The 14,552-nt window shown below is 40.9% G+C and overlaps 1 protein-coding gene across 12 annotated transcripts in view; it reads right to left on the reverse strand.

Annotated features, from left to right (window-relative positions):
- Window positions 1-14,552, reverse strand: part of magi2a (membrane associated guanylate kinase, WW and PDZ domain containing 2a) — a 235,785-nt gene that overhangs the window by 60,798 nt on the left and 160,435 nt on the right. For all 12 annotated transcript variants that reach the window (XM_042403984.1, XM_042403980.1, XM_042403979.1 and 9 more), the window contains 2 exons: window positions 13,735-13,945; window positions 10,773-10,852 (listed from right to left, as the gene is read on the reverse strand). In XM_042403984.1, the coding sequence (XP_042259918.1) occupies window positions 10,773-10,852; window positions 13,735-13,945 (291 nt within the window). The remainder of the gene's footprint in view (window positions 1-10,772; window positions 10,853-13,734; window positions 13,946-14,552) is intronic.

Below are 14,552 nucleotides of genomic sequence, written 5' to 3' on the forward strand. Positions count from 1 at the left end.
ATATCCTCTCTTTAATATAGTGCTTGTCTGTCTCACTGTACGTATGTATGCATGCTATGTCATGTGTTTCAATGCTAAATCACCTGTTGTGTTTTGTCCTGCTTTGCACAAAGGGTTTGGTTTCATGAAACTCTTAAGGATTGTAACTTTTAAAATCTGCTGCTATGACTTATTCTCTTTCTGAGAATAAGAGAAAACTAAATGAAAAATCGCAACATTGTTCTTGGAAGATAATGCCTGTTGTAATTAGTTTAATCTCTTCAAGTTATCATTTGTCATATTTGATCACCTTACGACGCCTGTGAACTATCATATTAGATGTAGGTATAATGGGTTTCTGTAGCAGGGAAAGAACCTGCTGCCCACTTGTCCAACTGAACCTTAATACACCCAGACCACCTATGAATTGAATCCCCACCATGTTCAAAGTGATAAATAGTGGTATTTGCAGAATAATTAAGCCATTTATTCTAAGATTATCCAGGGTTCCATCAGCAGAAAGATCAGCAGAAATGTGGTGGTAGAAAACCTCAGCTAACCTTCTGATAGATCTAACTCCTACCGTATAAAACATAAAAACAACTATTTGAACTATCTATCATTTTTATTTGTATTACCATTATTATCGTTCTCAGGAACTAAGTATAAGATATAAACAGACCTTAAATGACTGATTGTGACTAAGACATCATATTTTCAGAGGACCTGAGAGTGCTGATCAACAGAACTCAGCCTCAATATTTTCTCAACCAGTATAACCTATAATTCATAAACTCGGCTCCAACTCCTATCAACAAGAGAAACATTTTCTGGGTTTTGTACTGATAATCACTATTCTGCCCGTCACAATGAAAAGCATAATCAACAGAGTTGTAAAGAAAGGGACGCTTTGTGCTTCGAGGGATGTGCACTGGGCTTGTCAGATGCAATATTTTCTGAGCCTTGCAGAGCTTCATGATGGGTAAACATGATGCGTAGTGACTTGGCAGAGAAAATATTCCCTGCAAGATGGGCAAATTACCTGCCTCGGTTTCACTGGGGGGGGGGGGGGGGGGTTAGGTGGACAATACGCCAGTGTCCTCGGCTGACATTATTGTCTTTCAGAGGTTGTAGCAGGCTAAATTTCCGAGCTACAGTGAAGATACTGATATCATATGAATTTAGATGATCTAAGGCGTCCACTGGTACCAACATGTCAACCATATAAGGAAGGGGGGGCTCCAAAGCTAGGCTAAATTTTGGTGAGGGAAAAACTGGCATGGCCATTTTCAAAGGGGTCCCTTGACCTCTCAACTCTTAATAAAAATGGGATCTCTGGTTACACACGAGTCTCCTCTTTACAGACATGCCCACTTTATTCTAATCACATGCAGTTTTCAGCAAAAAAACATGCAGTTTTTGCATGTAGTATAAATGTGCTATTTTTGCCTATTCTAAAAATGGAATTTGAATATTTCTACATACTGGCATCCCTAAACAGGCTTGGAATTGCATAAATTTGGTATGACTGGAAAGCTGAGACTCTTGTGGATTCAATGAGCCCAAATGTATTCATGTGTGATGATGTTAGTCCCCACAGTAGCTATTTCATTATAGTGAGACCATTTTTTTGAAACTTGACTTCACTGTATAAAATGACCTATTCTGACCTCTAGGATAATCACAGCCTCATGAAATATGACAACCACAAACTAGAGACCTAGGGCATTCAGAGGATATATAGGTGGAAGTGGTTAAGGGATAGAGGTTGGACCAGAAGGGCATGATTATCTTGAGCGAATGTGACTCTGACAAATATTTTTTCCCCTCATTAGCTTGTTCAAGTTTGTTCAGTCATTAGGATTCATCCTTTGGGAGCCATTAAGGTTTGTACAAAATTCAATGGCAGTTAATCCTGCAGTTGCTGAGATATTTAAGTCTGGACCAAAGTTGGAGGCTTGCCTTGAACAGTGCAACTTTAAAGATCCTATGATACGGGCTTTTGAACTTTACTGGAAAACCGCTACTCCCAAGAAAATAGGGCCTTTTCGGTTGCACTAGTTGTTGTAACAGACAAGTCCAACCAGTAAAGTCATCACCATGTTTTTTAACAGTGCTCCTTTTCTACCCATTCTATCAAATCAAACTGCCCTTCAGCGCGACTAATCACCCATTGGTTTACACAGTGACCGATTTCAACAAGAAATACATATCCTTGACTGGACTTCAGAAATTTTAAGGCTTTGGATTTTATAGAATCCAGGTAGGTATGATCTGCTGGGGGATTTGTCTTTTTTTTGCTTGAGCATGGCTTGTTTGCTTGGTGTTGATGTCTCGGTGTCATTGCCGTCTGTTTCTCGCTGTCATTTTTAACTGATATGTGACTGACTGATGTCGCCTGGCTGCATACCCAATTTCCCCCTCGGCGACCTTGTGACTGACATTAAAGAAGTAATGATTCCATTTTATGAGCCCTGTAAATATTTATGTGTTTATTTATAACACCTATGCATTGGAATAAGTTACTGTAGTCGATGAAAAAAAAAACATCATTAACATAGCTTTGAAATGTAAATGTTCAAATGTTGTGTCACATTAATGTTCAGCAGTCACAGACTTCACTTATGAAGACTTGAGATTGACTTGCCCTAAAAGACTTATAAACAGCTCTGATAATGAGTTTGATTTTACAGGTAAACAAACTCTCTCTCATACTAATAGCTGTCATTTCACCGTCATCATATAGCTGGATATTTCTATAGAGTACGATAAAACTGCAGTGGCTGGGATGGGATTTGGCATATATTAAAAAACTGAGATTAACTGTCATATTTTCACATCACAGGCCAACAGATATTAGCCGCAGGTTAGATTTTATCCACAGGGAAGATTCTTGATTGAGGTCCAGATGACTAACAAACTAATACATCTCCATTGCGACAAGAAAAGTCAATGCAACCACCATGGATTTGACAACAAATCAGTTACTTGTGTCACTTTCTGGCAACAGTGTTCACCTTCTTGTGTGTTATGCTCCATTTCTGTGAGCTACTGTTTTTCCTCGACTTGTTTTCCTCCTGTTTAATGCACCTCTGCCAAGTGAAGACACCCATGTCCTTACATTCCCTCTTCTGTAAAGTCCCACTGGTCTCTGTGTCTCACAGCTAGCAGACAATAGTTGAGTGCTAGACTAAAAATGAAAAAAACAAAACAAAACTAAAAAAAAACTAAAAAACCAAGGCTTGTAGCTTATCAAGACATTGCAGGGACAGGAAGATACATTACTGAACTGTGACCTGGCACTTATTTCCTCCTCTTTTGCCTCCGAAGTTCAGCATTATTTGGCTATAGTGCTTTGTGAAAAACACATAGAGATGCACATATACAGTACTTTCTCCTCTTCTTCTTTCCATCTGCAATATTACTCTACTTAAACCTCTCCTTGTCCCTATGGGGTCAGGAGCGCTATTTTGTAAGACCCTTTTGTTAGGTGTTAAACAGGATAATGAATGTAAAGTAGCTTGTTGTATAATGGCCTTCTGGATGCTGTTGATTAGATCAAATTATGTAAAAAGGTTAATTAGATTCAACCAATTTCTAACTCAATTAGAGTCCAAACGGACAAATAAAAATGTAGAAAAGACTGAAATATGAGTCAAATATTGGACCAGTGGTGTCAAAAGCAAATTGCTGATTCTGTTTTGCTGTAATTTGATTATTCTGCACATGTTAAAGTGCACTAAGTTAGGCTTACTGGGATGCACCAGTAGTAGAGGTGCAGGATCTGGATAAAATCATGTATGTACAGTCATTGTATTTCAACCGAGCAACATATACTGTGATACTGTACTTTTTAAAAATTCATTGAGAAACAAGTTCTAGATAAAATAACCAACTGAGAGGTAGTGCTATTCAATACTGGGGAAATTCAAATATTGTGATGTTTTAAACAAATACTTTGATGTCAATATATTAGTTTGATATACAGCGAATTCATGCGAATGGGAAGGTACCGTAATTTGGGCAAAGGTGTGGATTTGATTTCAGAAGTAGGGACACAATGAAAAAAAAAGTGTGTGCTTTTTACTGCGTTTACATATATTCATATCAATCTAGTGAATAAAAAAATATATTGAAATCGGTTACCATTCTTTCCATAACAATGGTAGTATAATAAAAACATTACAAACTGTAAAATGCTGCATTAATGCTACAATCAAGTTAAGTTTACAGACTCATACTTCATGATGAGTGATGTATTTGCATCTTTACTACAAAGAGAACTCGCCTTTATTGATTTATCTTTGATTGATGTTTAATTCTAGTATCTGCTTTCAACAGCCAAACAAGTGATTCACTGTTCATTTTTTGGAACTATAACCATAAAACAAGCTGTAACGCAGCTTTACAGACCTGCAAAATACAACATTTATGATATATCTCAATGTTATGATAACCAAATCCCAAACAATATTGAATCCTATATCACAATATTGATACTATATTGATTCATTGCCCAGCTTGGCTTACTATATAAGTAAGGCTGGGTTGTAGCTGATATACACACGCTGACAGCTAATTCAGCAGGCATACGTCACACACACACCTGCCACACACAGTCTTTTGAATCCTCCTTCCAATCTCCAGGCCTCAGGCATGCTCTGCTGGGGATGTTCTCAAAATACATCCATCAATCATGTTGCAGACAGCTACGCCTGCCCCTCCCCGATACTCCGCTCGTGACTGCTGCAGGAGTCTCAAGGTGAAGGAGGGCGCTGCGTCTCTCCTCCTATAATAACTCACCTCTAGGACTGGAAACACACACACACACACACTTGCTGCAAGGTGCACAGAGAGTGTGTTAGCGTTCAGTGTCCCCCCAAAATTTTTTTCTGCATCCCACAAAAATCCCAAAATCTTTAAGTCCCACTGAGCCGGCTAAAAGGACAACAGAGTGAGCAGGAGAGATGACATTTCTCAGGCTGGAGAAGCTTTGCCTTTGTAGCATCCATCTGGACATAAGTGATAAAGTATTGTAAGAACACACAAACACAGAAACACACACACACACACACAGGATGGCTTTTTTTTTTTTTTTTAAACTGCAAACGTGAGGAAAAAACAGAAAAACAAGAGCCCTGCGATTTCCCTTGGAGAGGGGACAAGAAGGGAGTGTAAGCCCAGCTCTAGACTGCGAGAGACAATAATAACTTTGTCTTTTTGACCGTGAAGCTCCTCATATGACCAGAATGTAATTACACATCTAGGTTTGGTGCTCTCTGTCTGCATGTGGGAGCTGTCTGAAAGACAAAAAAATAAAGCACTCAAACATCATTAAAAATCCTTCAAACCTGAGTATCATCCAAGTTATAATCCATCTACATTCGTTCACATACTGTACATCTGGTGTTGTATGTGCTTAGCTTCTCCGGAAAAGACGTCTGATGAAACATGCTGAAACATCTTACAGTTTTGTCTGCTTTTTAATTCACTTATCAGGGGGATTCTCGCTACCTGTGTTGGCATACCTGACGTGAAAAAAACGGGCTGAATAAGTAAAAGAATCGAGTGAGACAATAGCAGGCCCGCTCGGTTTCCTTTTTTTTTTCCGGCCAACAAATATTTGGCAGGAAAAAAAACTTTGAGAGGGGGAGGGGGGGGGGGGGGGAATTAAAGCAAACAGGTTCTGTAAAGAGCCTGTCCTAGTTCTTTTCATTTACCAAAACAAAAAAAAAAGGAGATAGGAGGACAGGAGGGAGGGAGAGGGACAAGGATGGATACAGAGTTATAGAGAGGAGGTGAGAAAGATGGAGGCAGAGAGAGAGACAGAAATATGGAGTGAGTTATGTAACTACAAGGCGCCTGTGATGTCAACTGCTCTGTCTTCACTCCGTGCCGACGTCCCTTTGAACATGTAGGGAATGAACGCGCTAAACCGAACACACATTTCCCTGCATATTTTGACAGAATCTGGTTGTATGTGTTGCAACCCGGCTTTAAACATAAGTGAGAACAAGTTGTCTTTGCCAGCGGTAGAAAACAGTTACTCAAGTACAGTTTTGAGGTACTTGAGTATTTCCTTTTTATGCTTTTCTATGTCTGTTTTAACTCTGGACTCTGGATTAAACCAGCCAATAGTATATAAAGTAAGTAAAATTAGCTCCAGCTTGACCAACTATAGCATGAAATGCAGCTTAATACATCAGAAAAATTCCAGTTTATTACAGCTTAGGTGTTATTTTTGTCGTTTTGGCTGTTATTTTTAACAGTTATGCTTTTATAGACCAACTTCCTGGTTCAGCTTTCACTTTCCGTACTTGCTGCTGTGAGATTGCTGGTTAGTTAAAGGCATCCTGTGAAGTTTTTGACCACTCGTAATGATATGAAGCAATGAGCCTCATGCAAGAAGAAGCACTCGTATGAACAGATTTGTTCTTAAAATGCACGTACAGGTGATTTAAGAACATTTGTGGCATTCATCAGTTTTCTCATACTTACGAATGAAATTTACAAGTGGTCCAGCGCTGTCGTATGAGTCATGAATAGATCATCTCTGCCTTTCTTCACTTGGGAGAAACTCTTGTTTGTTTTTCCAATAACAAACAAATTCTGTTAACCATATTTTCATTTTAGTAGTTGCTAGGAAACTTCTCTCTGTCCAGAAACATCCTGTGTTGCAGCTGACACCTGTGGACTATAATATTATCCTCTAAAATCTCTGTGATTTTCACGTCACTTGACCGCCTCTCATCATGGAAGCGCTTTGCTTTCGAAAGCGTCTAACTTCACGTCAAAGCGTTCCCTCTTTATTTCTGTCACAGCAAAGAGCTGCTCTGATGACACGTCGGCTGGATTCACATATTTTCCAATTGCTTCGGGTCTCCTACTGTCACTCCTAAAATTTGTTATGTGTTTGTTTTCTGATTTCTCAAAGGAGGACTTGAAGTTGTTTTTACTCTTTGGGAACTTTTTGTTAATGAAACTCTCCCACAAATGCAGTGGAACATGGAGCCTTATATGGTGATTTTTGAGGCGTGGATTATGCTAAATATCACATCTCATGAACGTACCTCCTCATGAAAAAGGTAGCATTCATCAGGCTGAAACAAGTGATTTACAACATGTTCAGTCAGTTAAGAGAGTTTGTTGAATTCCAAGTAGGATTTTCTTATTTCCCTTTTATTGCTTCAGGCAAGAACAAATGTAAGAGAAAGAAAACATTCATGCAGTGTTTTTATGAGTGGTATGACTGTTTTTTTTGTATCATTTTTGTTTGCACGAGGATGCGAGTGATATGATACATGTTCCCGCCAATGGTTAAACGCTATTCCACTAATTGACAGTTAGTGGCGGTTACATGCCAAGAATCACAACAACAAAGGCGATGAAGAAGACTGCTAGCAAGTAAACATGGAAGTCGAGGTTTAAAGTAGTTAAGTAGAAAATCTGAATAAACTGTCGGCTTGTTTACAACCTGTCTGATCATCTGACCTCTCGTTTCTCGTCCCAGCGGTCTTCATTACGTGATCTCAGCGAGCTCTCAGCTCTCGGCAATTAACTGATAAAAATAACGGTAACAGCTACGAAAATGAGACCTGAAGTTGTAATAAAACAGAAAACTTGTAATGGAATATTTTCACGTTGTGGTGCTGCCATTTTTACTTAAGTAAAGGGTCTAAATGCTTCTTCAACATCTGGCCTTTACTGTGCATGTGTGTGTGTGTTTCCTTCCATACTCAAAGCCACCAGTTAATACTTCAGCTCTGGCTCCTGTTGTCCTGTCACAGCTCACAGACTCCACCCTGTGATCCTGTTAGCGCTTATCAGGGCATGGCTCAGCTCCAAACACACACACATACATACACACACACACATACACACACACACTTACCTTTTCCACCAATCAATACCAAATTTACAGAGGCAGCTTTTCTCTCCCTTACTGAGCTCAGCTCTCAGGGGTGGCTGGTGCCACTAGGCTGTGGACGGTTGGAGCACACAACACACACCTCTTATATTGGCTGTTTTCACAGAGCCCTTAAGATAGAGATCGACTTTAAGTTATTGAAACCTACAAAGACTAGACAGACCGTTAATAATGACTATTTCCACAGATATGCGTGGATTTTTTGTCTAGATAGAGGTTGGTTTTGTTCATTTATGTTCCAATTTGTGCAAAACAAAAATGCTAAACTTGAACAACTGGCAGCAACTGGGTTAAAAGGCAACGATTTGAATCCTCGAACACCAAGACCATAATGGACTTAGTTCAGCTTGGTCCAATCCATCGTTACACTCAAATCGGAACTAACTAGAACCACTGGGCTGACAAACATAATGTGTGTCTTCCCCCTTACAGACCTGCAGCCACTTCGTTGAACCATGATCCCTTCAGCTGGGCCTAACTGGATGAATCGCCCAACAAGATCAATAACAATCCACACAACCATCAGCACATCTTCTCCTGTGGAACACCCTCGGTGGAAAATAGGATTGGGAGCGCTGGAGATAAAAGCGCAATCACATTTTGGCTAATTCCTCACTGGTGTCGCCGTCTTTGTTTCTGTGACATTTCATCATCTTCAAGAGCTTCCTCCCTTTAACGTCTTAAGATTGAGGGGGGGGAAGGGGAGTTTCGGCGACTACACGGGAGGTCTTTTGAGTGAAATGCAAGATCGAGATGGTAATTCTGTTGGAAGGATAAAATGTGTAAACAGGAAGCAGTCCCCGTGTTTAATGCCACCACACACAGTGCAAATGTTTTCAGACCAGCTACCATTTCTCCCTCTTGCACTCCATCTTACTGGAGTCAAACAGAATCTGCAAATACCTGTTAACATTTGTTTTATCCAGCTCAGAATAGCTAATGGGTGCAGGAATCCTGGCAGTTCAGACATGATCCAGTAAGCTGTTCTTGAATTTCCTGCTAAAACTACTGAACTCTCCGGTACTAACCAATGATTAGTCAGTTAATTGACTAGTCAGTTTACAGAACATTAATCTACAACAATTTGTCATTTAACAAACAACAAGGTTAAGAGTCTACAGCCATGCTAGCAGCTATGTGAGGCTGCAATTAGGCCTCACTTGACATCAGCATGCTAACACGCAGGACTGCAACTAACGAATATTTTCACTGTCTGTTGATTATTTTCTCAATTAATCGTTAAGTTGTTTCACTGCTTCCCAAAGACCAAATGTCTTGTTTCATATTCAGTTTACTGTCAGCACTACTTACATGCTCACAACCTGTTAGCAGGTATAATATTTACCACGTTCACCATCTTAGTTTAGCGTGCTAGCATGCTAACATTTGCTAATTAGCAGAAAACACAAAGTACAGCTGATGCTGATGGGAATGTCATTTGTTTTGCAGGTATTTGGTCATCTTCTTCAAGAGGAACATGAATGTCTGTACCAAATTTCATGGCGATCCATCCAATAGTTGCAGAGACATTTCACTCAAAACCACAAATGTCAACGTCGTGGTGGCGCAAACTGAAAAGTCAGGGGAGTCCTTAGGATTCATCGTCTGGAACAATGAATGTCTCTACCCAATTTCATGGTAATCCATCCAATAGTTGTGGAGTAAATCAGTCTGGACCAAAGTGGAGGACAAAGAGGAGGAAAGTGGAGGACCAGACTAACTGGGAATGGAGTATTTTTGAGTTTTCAACAGTTGGTTGGACAAAATAAGCAGTTTGAAGGCATCACCTTTGACTTTAGGAGCTTGTGATGGACATTTTACTTATTTTGCCACATTTTATAGTTCATCAAATATGTAACTAAAAGATCAATCTATAATAAAAACAATAATTCGCTGCATCCCTACTCACCACTATGTTCTAAGTTCCCACACAACTGGGAAACAAGGCAAGTTAAAGCAAACGCTAAGAGTGATTTGAAAACACAGTTTGACCCAGGACTGCACTTGATAGCCTGTGTCTCTGTTTGCATCTGTGTGTGTGTGTGTGTGTGTGTGTGTGTGTGTGTCTGAGTGCCGAATGTATTTTTAGAGAAACTCTATCCTTGTGGTTATGCATTCACCAGGAGTTTACACGCAAACACTCTCCATCGCCCTGAACATATATGAAAAAACACACACACACACACACACGCAGAGACACACACTCCAAAAAGCAACTGTCATTCCTCATTTGTTGTCTCTGTCCATCTCCAACTCCAGTCCTTCTACTCAGCTCCACTACCTCCCTGTCTATAACTCAGGCGATAAATCTCTTCTTGGTCGTGCACATAAAGAAAAGACGAATGTTGAAGGAGGGAGGGAGGGTTGAGGTTGAAATAGATATATGTATGCTCGTCCTACAAACGCTCGCTGCATTGACATTCATCCTTCTCTTTTCTCTTTGGTGTGTGATTGTCGTGTGTGTGTGTGTATGTGCGTGTGTGGGCGGGTGAAGGACACTCCACATCTCTCTCAGTGGAGAATAAAGAAGTCTTTGTAACCTCCAGTCTCTAAGGACCTGTGCTTTGAACACACAAATCACGGGGCTTCCTATCCACAGCGAGTGGGTTTGACTCACACACATCAACAATGTCACCACACAACTCCTAAAAGACAAAAAATCCTTCGCCAGTACACAGAACACTTCAACAGAACCGAAGTCTCGAACGAAACCGTTTCACCGTGCGTCTCACCCGATCAACAGGCGATATTGAAATCGTATAAAATGAATGCTGAGGGCAACTTGTGTAATTAATATTAATGAACGAGAGGAGCAAAGAAAAATCAGACGGGGAGGAAAAATAGAAGATTGAGACGCAGCACTCACCATCCTCTTTGCATTCCTCGGGCGGCTTTGCCTTCTTGGCTAGCCTCGGGTCCAGCCACGATGTTGTCTTGGTGTTGTGGCTGTGAAGAGACGACAGAGAGAGAGAGAGAGAGAGAGAGTGAGAGGGAGTGTGATAGATGGCGAGCGACAGGAGACTTGGCAGAAAGAGAGAAGGAGGTTGGTGGATTCTTAATTCAGCCGGAGAATCATTTCAGACAGGAAAGATGAGACTCCCTTGTGTGGCTGCCTCCGAAAAAAAAAGGTGACGAGAGAAAACTGGAGGAGAAAAAAAAAGCTTTTGGTTAACAAAATGGCAATCAATACTTTTAATTTGCTTACTGTCTCGCGTTAGCAGGCAAGAGGAGGGGAAGAAAATGATAGAGGGGTGACTGAGGGAGTGATGGTGGGGAACAGCTGTGGGCTTGGCAGACTCATCCACAGCCTTAGGCAGAGAGCTGGATGTAGATCAGATATGATGAAGTGCCAGGGAAACTTGATGCATCTCTGCCGCTTGTCTGAAGTTCTGGAGCCACAATGGATTTCCTCCACTATGACAGAACAACAGTAAAGAGGGGGAGGAGTACTGTATAAAGTGTTTACAGTATGTAAACGAGGTGAGAAGAAGAAGAGGATGCAGTAAAGAGGCTAATGTGGCCTCTCTGTATCTTTAGAAATTTGGTATATTATGGGAAAAGATGTACTAAACATATTAATAAACAAATATTAAAGCTGCAGTGTTTATTTTTTGGCCACCTGGGGGCAGAAGAACAAGCCGAGAACATGACACTGACACACAATCACCTCAAATTTCATTGCAATCCATCTAACAGTTGCTGAGACATTTTACTCAAAACCACAAGTGTGAACTTCATGCTAGCACTAGATGAAAAGTCAAGGGACCTCAAAAAGTCATTGAGATACAACATCTTGGTGACTATGAATGTCTAAACAAATTTTGTGCCAATCCATCTCATAGTTTCAGAGATATTTCAGTCAGTCAGGACCGAGCGGTGGACCGACTGCCCGACATTGCTATCCCTAGAGCCGCGCTGCTAGCATGGCTAAAAATAGAATATGGAGCAAAAAGATAGAGACAGTTCTACTATCCTAGATAAAAGTGGAAGATTGAGATCTACACCGAATACAGAGCTAAATAAAACGCAGTTCACGGTGAGGTAAAGTCTCTTTTTGCTCTGCTTTTGATTCTTTTCCATGCGCCCCTCTCTTTTCTGTTTTCATTTTATATTTAAAGTATAAATATCTACTACTACTCCCTCTCTTTTTTTTGTCCTCTGTCTTATCCTTTTTCAGTCTTCACTATTTTTAATCACTATCCCTTCACTTTTCCTTCTCTCCGCCACCGCCTTCTCCAACAGCTGCCTCACTTCAAAGGCTGTAGGTAAACGAATTCATCTTGTATGGAGGCCAATCAAAGGCGAGGCATCCTCTTGGCAACTGCTATCACTTTGGCACCACATCACTCACACTTAGATAAAAAAAAAAAAAAGAAAAAAAAAAAACAACAACAAAAAAACTTGAAGCTACAAATTCAGTGGGCTAACTGCATTAGTTGTGTAATGTGCTTGATGGATGTGGGAGCATGAGGTTTCTCTGTTTGGGGGAGGAGACATATGGCAAGTTGTCTGCAGTGAGGGGAATTAAAAGTCTGCCTCTGTGGCAAACAGACATGAAGAGGCAACATGTGCCTGGCTGCATGACAACTGTATCGTTGCTGTCTTGTTTCTGAGTCTGGTGTTGCTGTGCAGCTTCTAGCGGTTTATGATGCGTTCAGGCGTGCTGGGACTCAGACGCTGCTGTGGAAGAAATTTAGCCTTACGACTGAGATGATCTACTGATGCAATGAAACCTTTTGTAAAACTGTAGCTAAATAATTGCCTGTTACAGCCATATTAGCCGATGCTATACTCGAACACACGTCCACATGCATGCACATACGATTCCCTCAATACCAGTGAGATAAAAAAAAACACACACACAGCAGCTTCATTATTTCGATGAACTGAAGACTCACCTCCACGACTCTACTGGAGCTGTAAAAAGCTAACAACTCCCATGAATTCAACTTCAGAGTTTATATAACAGACCTCTGTGTATCAAGGTAATTCTGGGGACCTCTAAAACTCATTAAACCATCAAGCATCAATTATGGCCTCTGTGTGTGTTTCTGTTAGTAAATTTAGTAAATTTCACATTAAAGTAAATTTAGATGTTACCAAGCTCTACGCCAGTCACTCAGGTGTTATAGTTTGTTACGGGAGGAATCTTTTTGAGATGTTTCTTCTTTGGGCTGCACGTAAGCGAACATGCATGGGGGGGGGTGTTCTGTGTTCTTATGCAACAGATTTTGAGTATAACTTTTACGTTAATGTAACTTTTTGTTCAAAATTATTTTGAACCTGAGAGCAGTTGTTAAAGAGCTAAATGTTTTGTAAAAATCATGTAAAAATCAAAGATGGATTTACAGTTAAATTGTTACTATGCATCACTCTGAAGTTGTTGTTTTTTTCACTTTAAAGCTGCACTAAACTTAAATTGTATATTAAAGTCCCCCTCTGCTCAAAAATATGTTTTTCTTCTTGTTCCTACAGTTGGATGATTGATCTTCACTGTGCAGATTGATGTATGTGCAGAGTTTGTTTTCACATTCATCTGCTGAAGATGGAAAGTTTCTCTGTGCTCACTGAAATCTGAGTTAAAGGGGCGGGCCTACATGCAGGATTTGTGACATCACAACTACTCTCAGAGCTGATCCTGGTCCACTATGCAGCTTACACAAGTGTGATGTGGAAACTTGAAGCATCCAGTGCACAAACACTGATAATGGACTTTACAAGAAGGAGACATCTTGTATTTCAGCATTCTTTCTTAAGTTTTATGAAATATGACGTATCCAGATTCAATCTGACCATGATATGTATGACACAGTATCCATGAGACTTACTCTATGAAGTAGACTTCTCCTTTCTCAGTGTACGCCATCTCCCAGTTGTCTGGCAGTGGCCCTAGCTCGTCGTTCTCCTCTGGTTTGGGTATGGTCATCTTCAGGGACTGTCCCTCATCTTTGGGCACCTCGGTGGGAGCCTCCGCTGGGTTACTCTGTGGAGCGATGTCCCCCGACGCGTCTGTGCTCTTGTCCTCATGTTCACTCGACTCTGAGGTGACAACAGGGCAAAGATGAGTCAGACACGACTTTATCGCTCGGGGGAAGGAGAGAGAGATGAGAAGAGCGAACGACAAGGGATGCGAAGCGAGGAGAAAGAGACGTAGGAGGCTGGGAGACGGAGATTGATTGAGTGTCAGGGTTAGGGTGGAGGTAGGGAAAAAAAAAAAGGAAAGAATGATTAGAAAAAGGTGAGAGGAAGCAGTGGCTCTGGGGATAGAAAGGAGCGAGGAGGTGAAGTGGAAGAGAGGGAATGATTGAGGTTTACAAGACAGAAAGATGAAGAAAGCAGAGGAGACAATAGAGATTGAGAGAGAAAACCGGCTGTGATGCCCTAGTTTGAGTTGTGGCAGTGTGTGAATGTGTTAGAGAGAGAGAGAGAAATGGTGGTGTATGGTATAAAGAGATGGCAAAGTGTTGTGCTCTTCCCAGAGGAGAGCTGGCAGAGGGAAGTGGAGAGGGGGACAAATGAGAGCAGGGGATTGAGAGATAATCTATGAGAGGGAAAGAGCGAAGTAGCTATCTGCTTAGATCACAGAGCCTGCTGTGCTCTATTGATTCCCCTTCAGCTCTCCTGGTCAGCCCACACTCTGTCCATC

The sequence above is a fragment of the Thunnus maccoyii genome, chromosome 23, assembly GCF_910596095.1.
Source record: "Thunnus maccoyii chromosome 23, fThuMac1.1, whole genome shotgun sequence".
Classification (NCBI taxonomy): Eukaryota; Metazoa; Chordata; class Actinopteri; order Scombriformes; family Scombridae; genus Thunnus; species Thunnus maccoyii.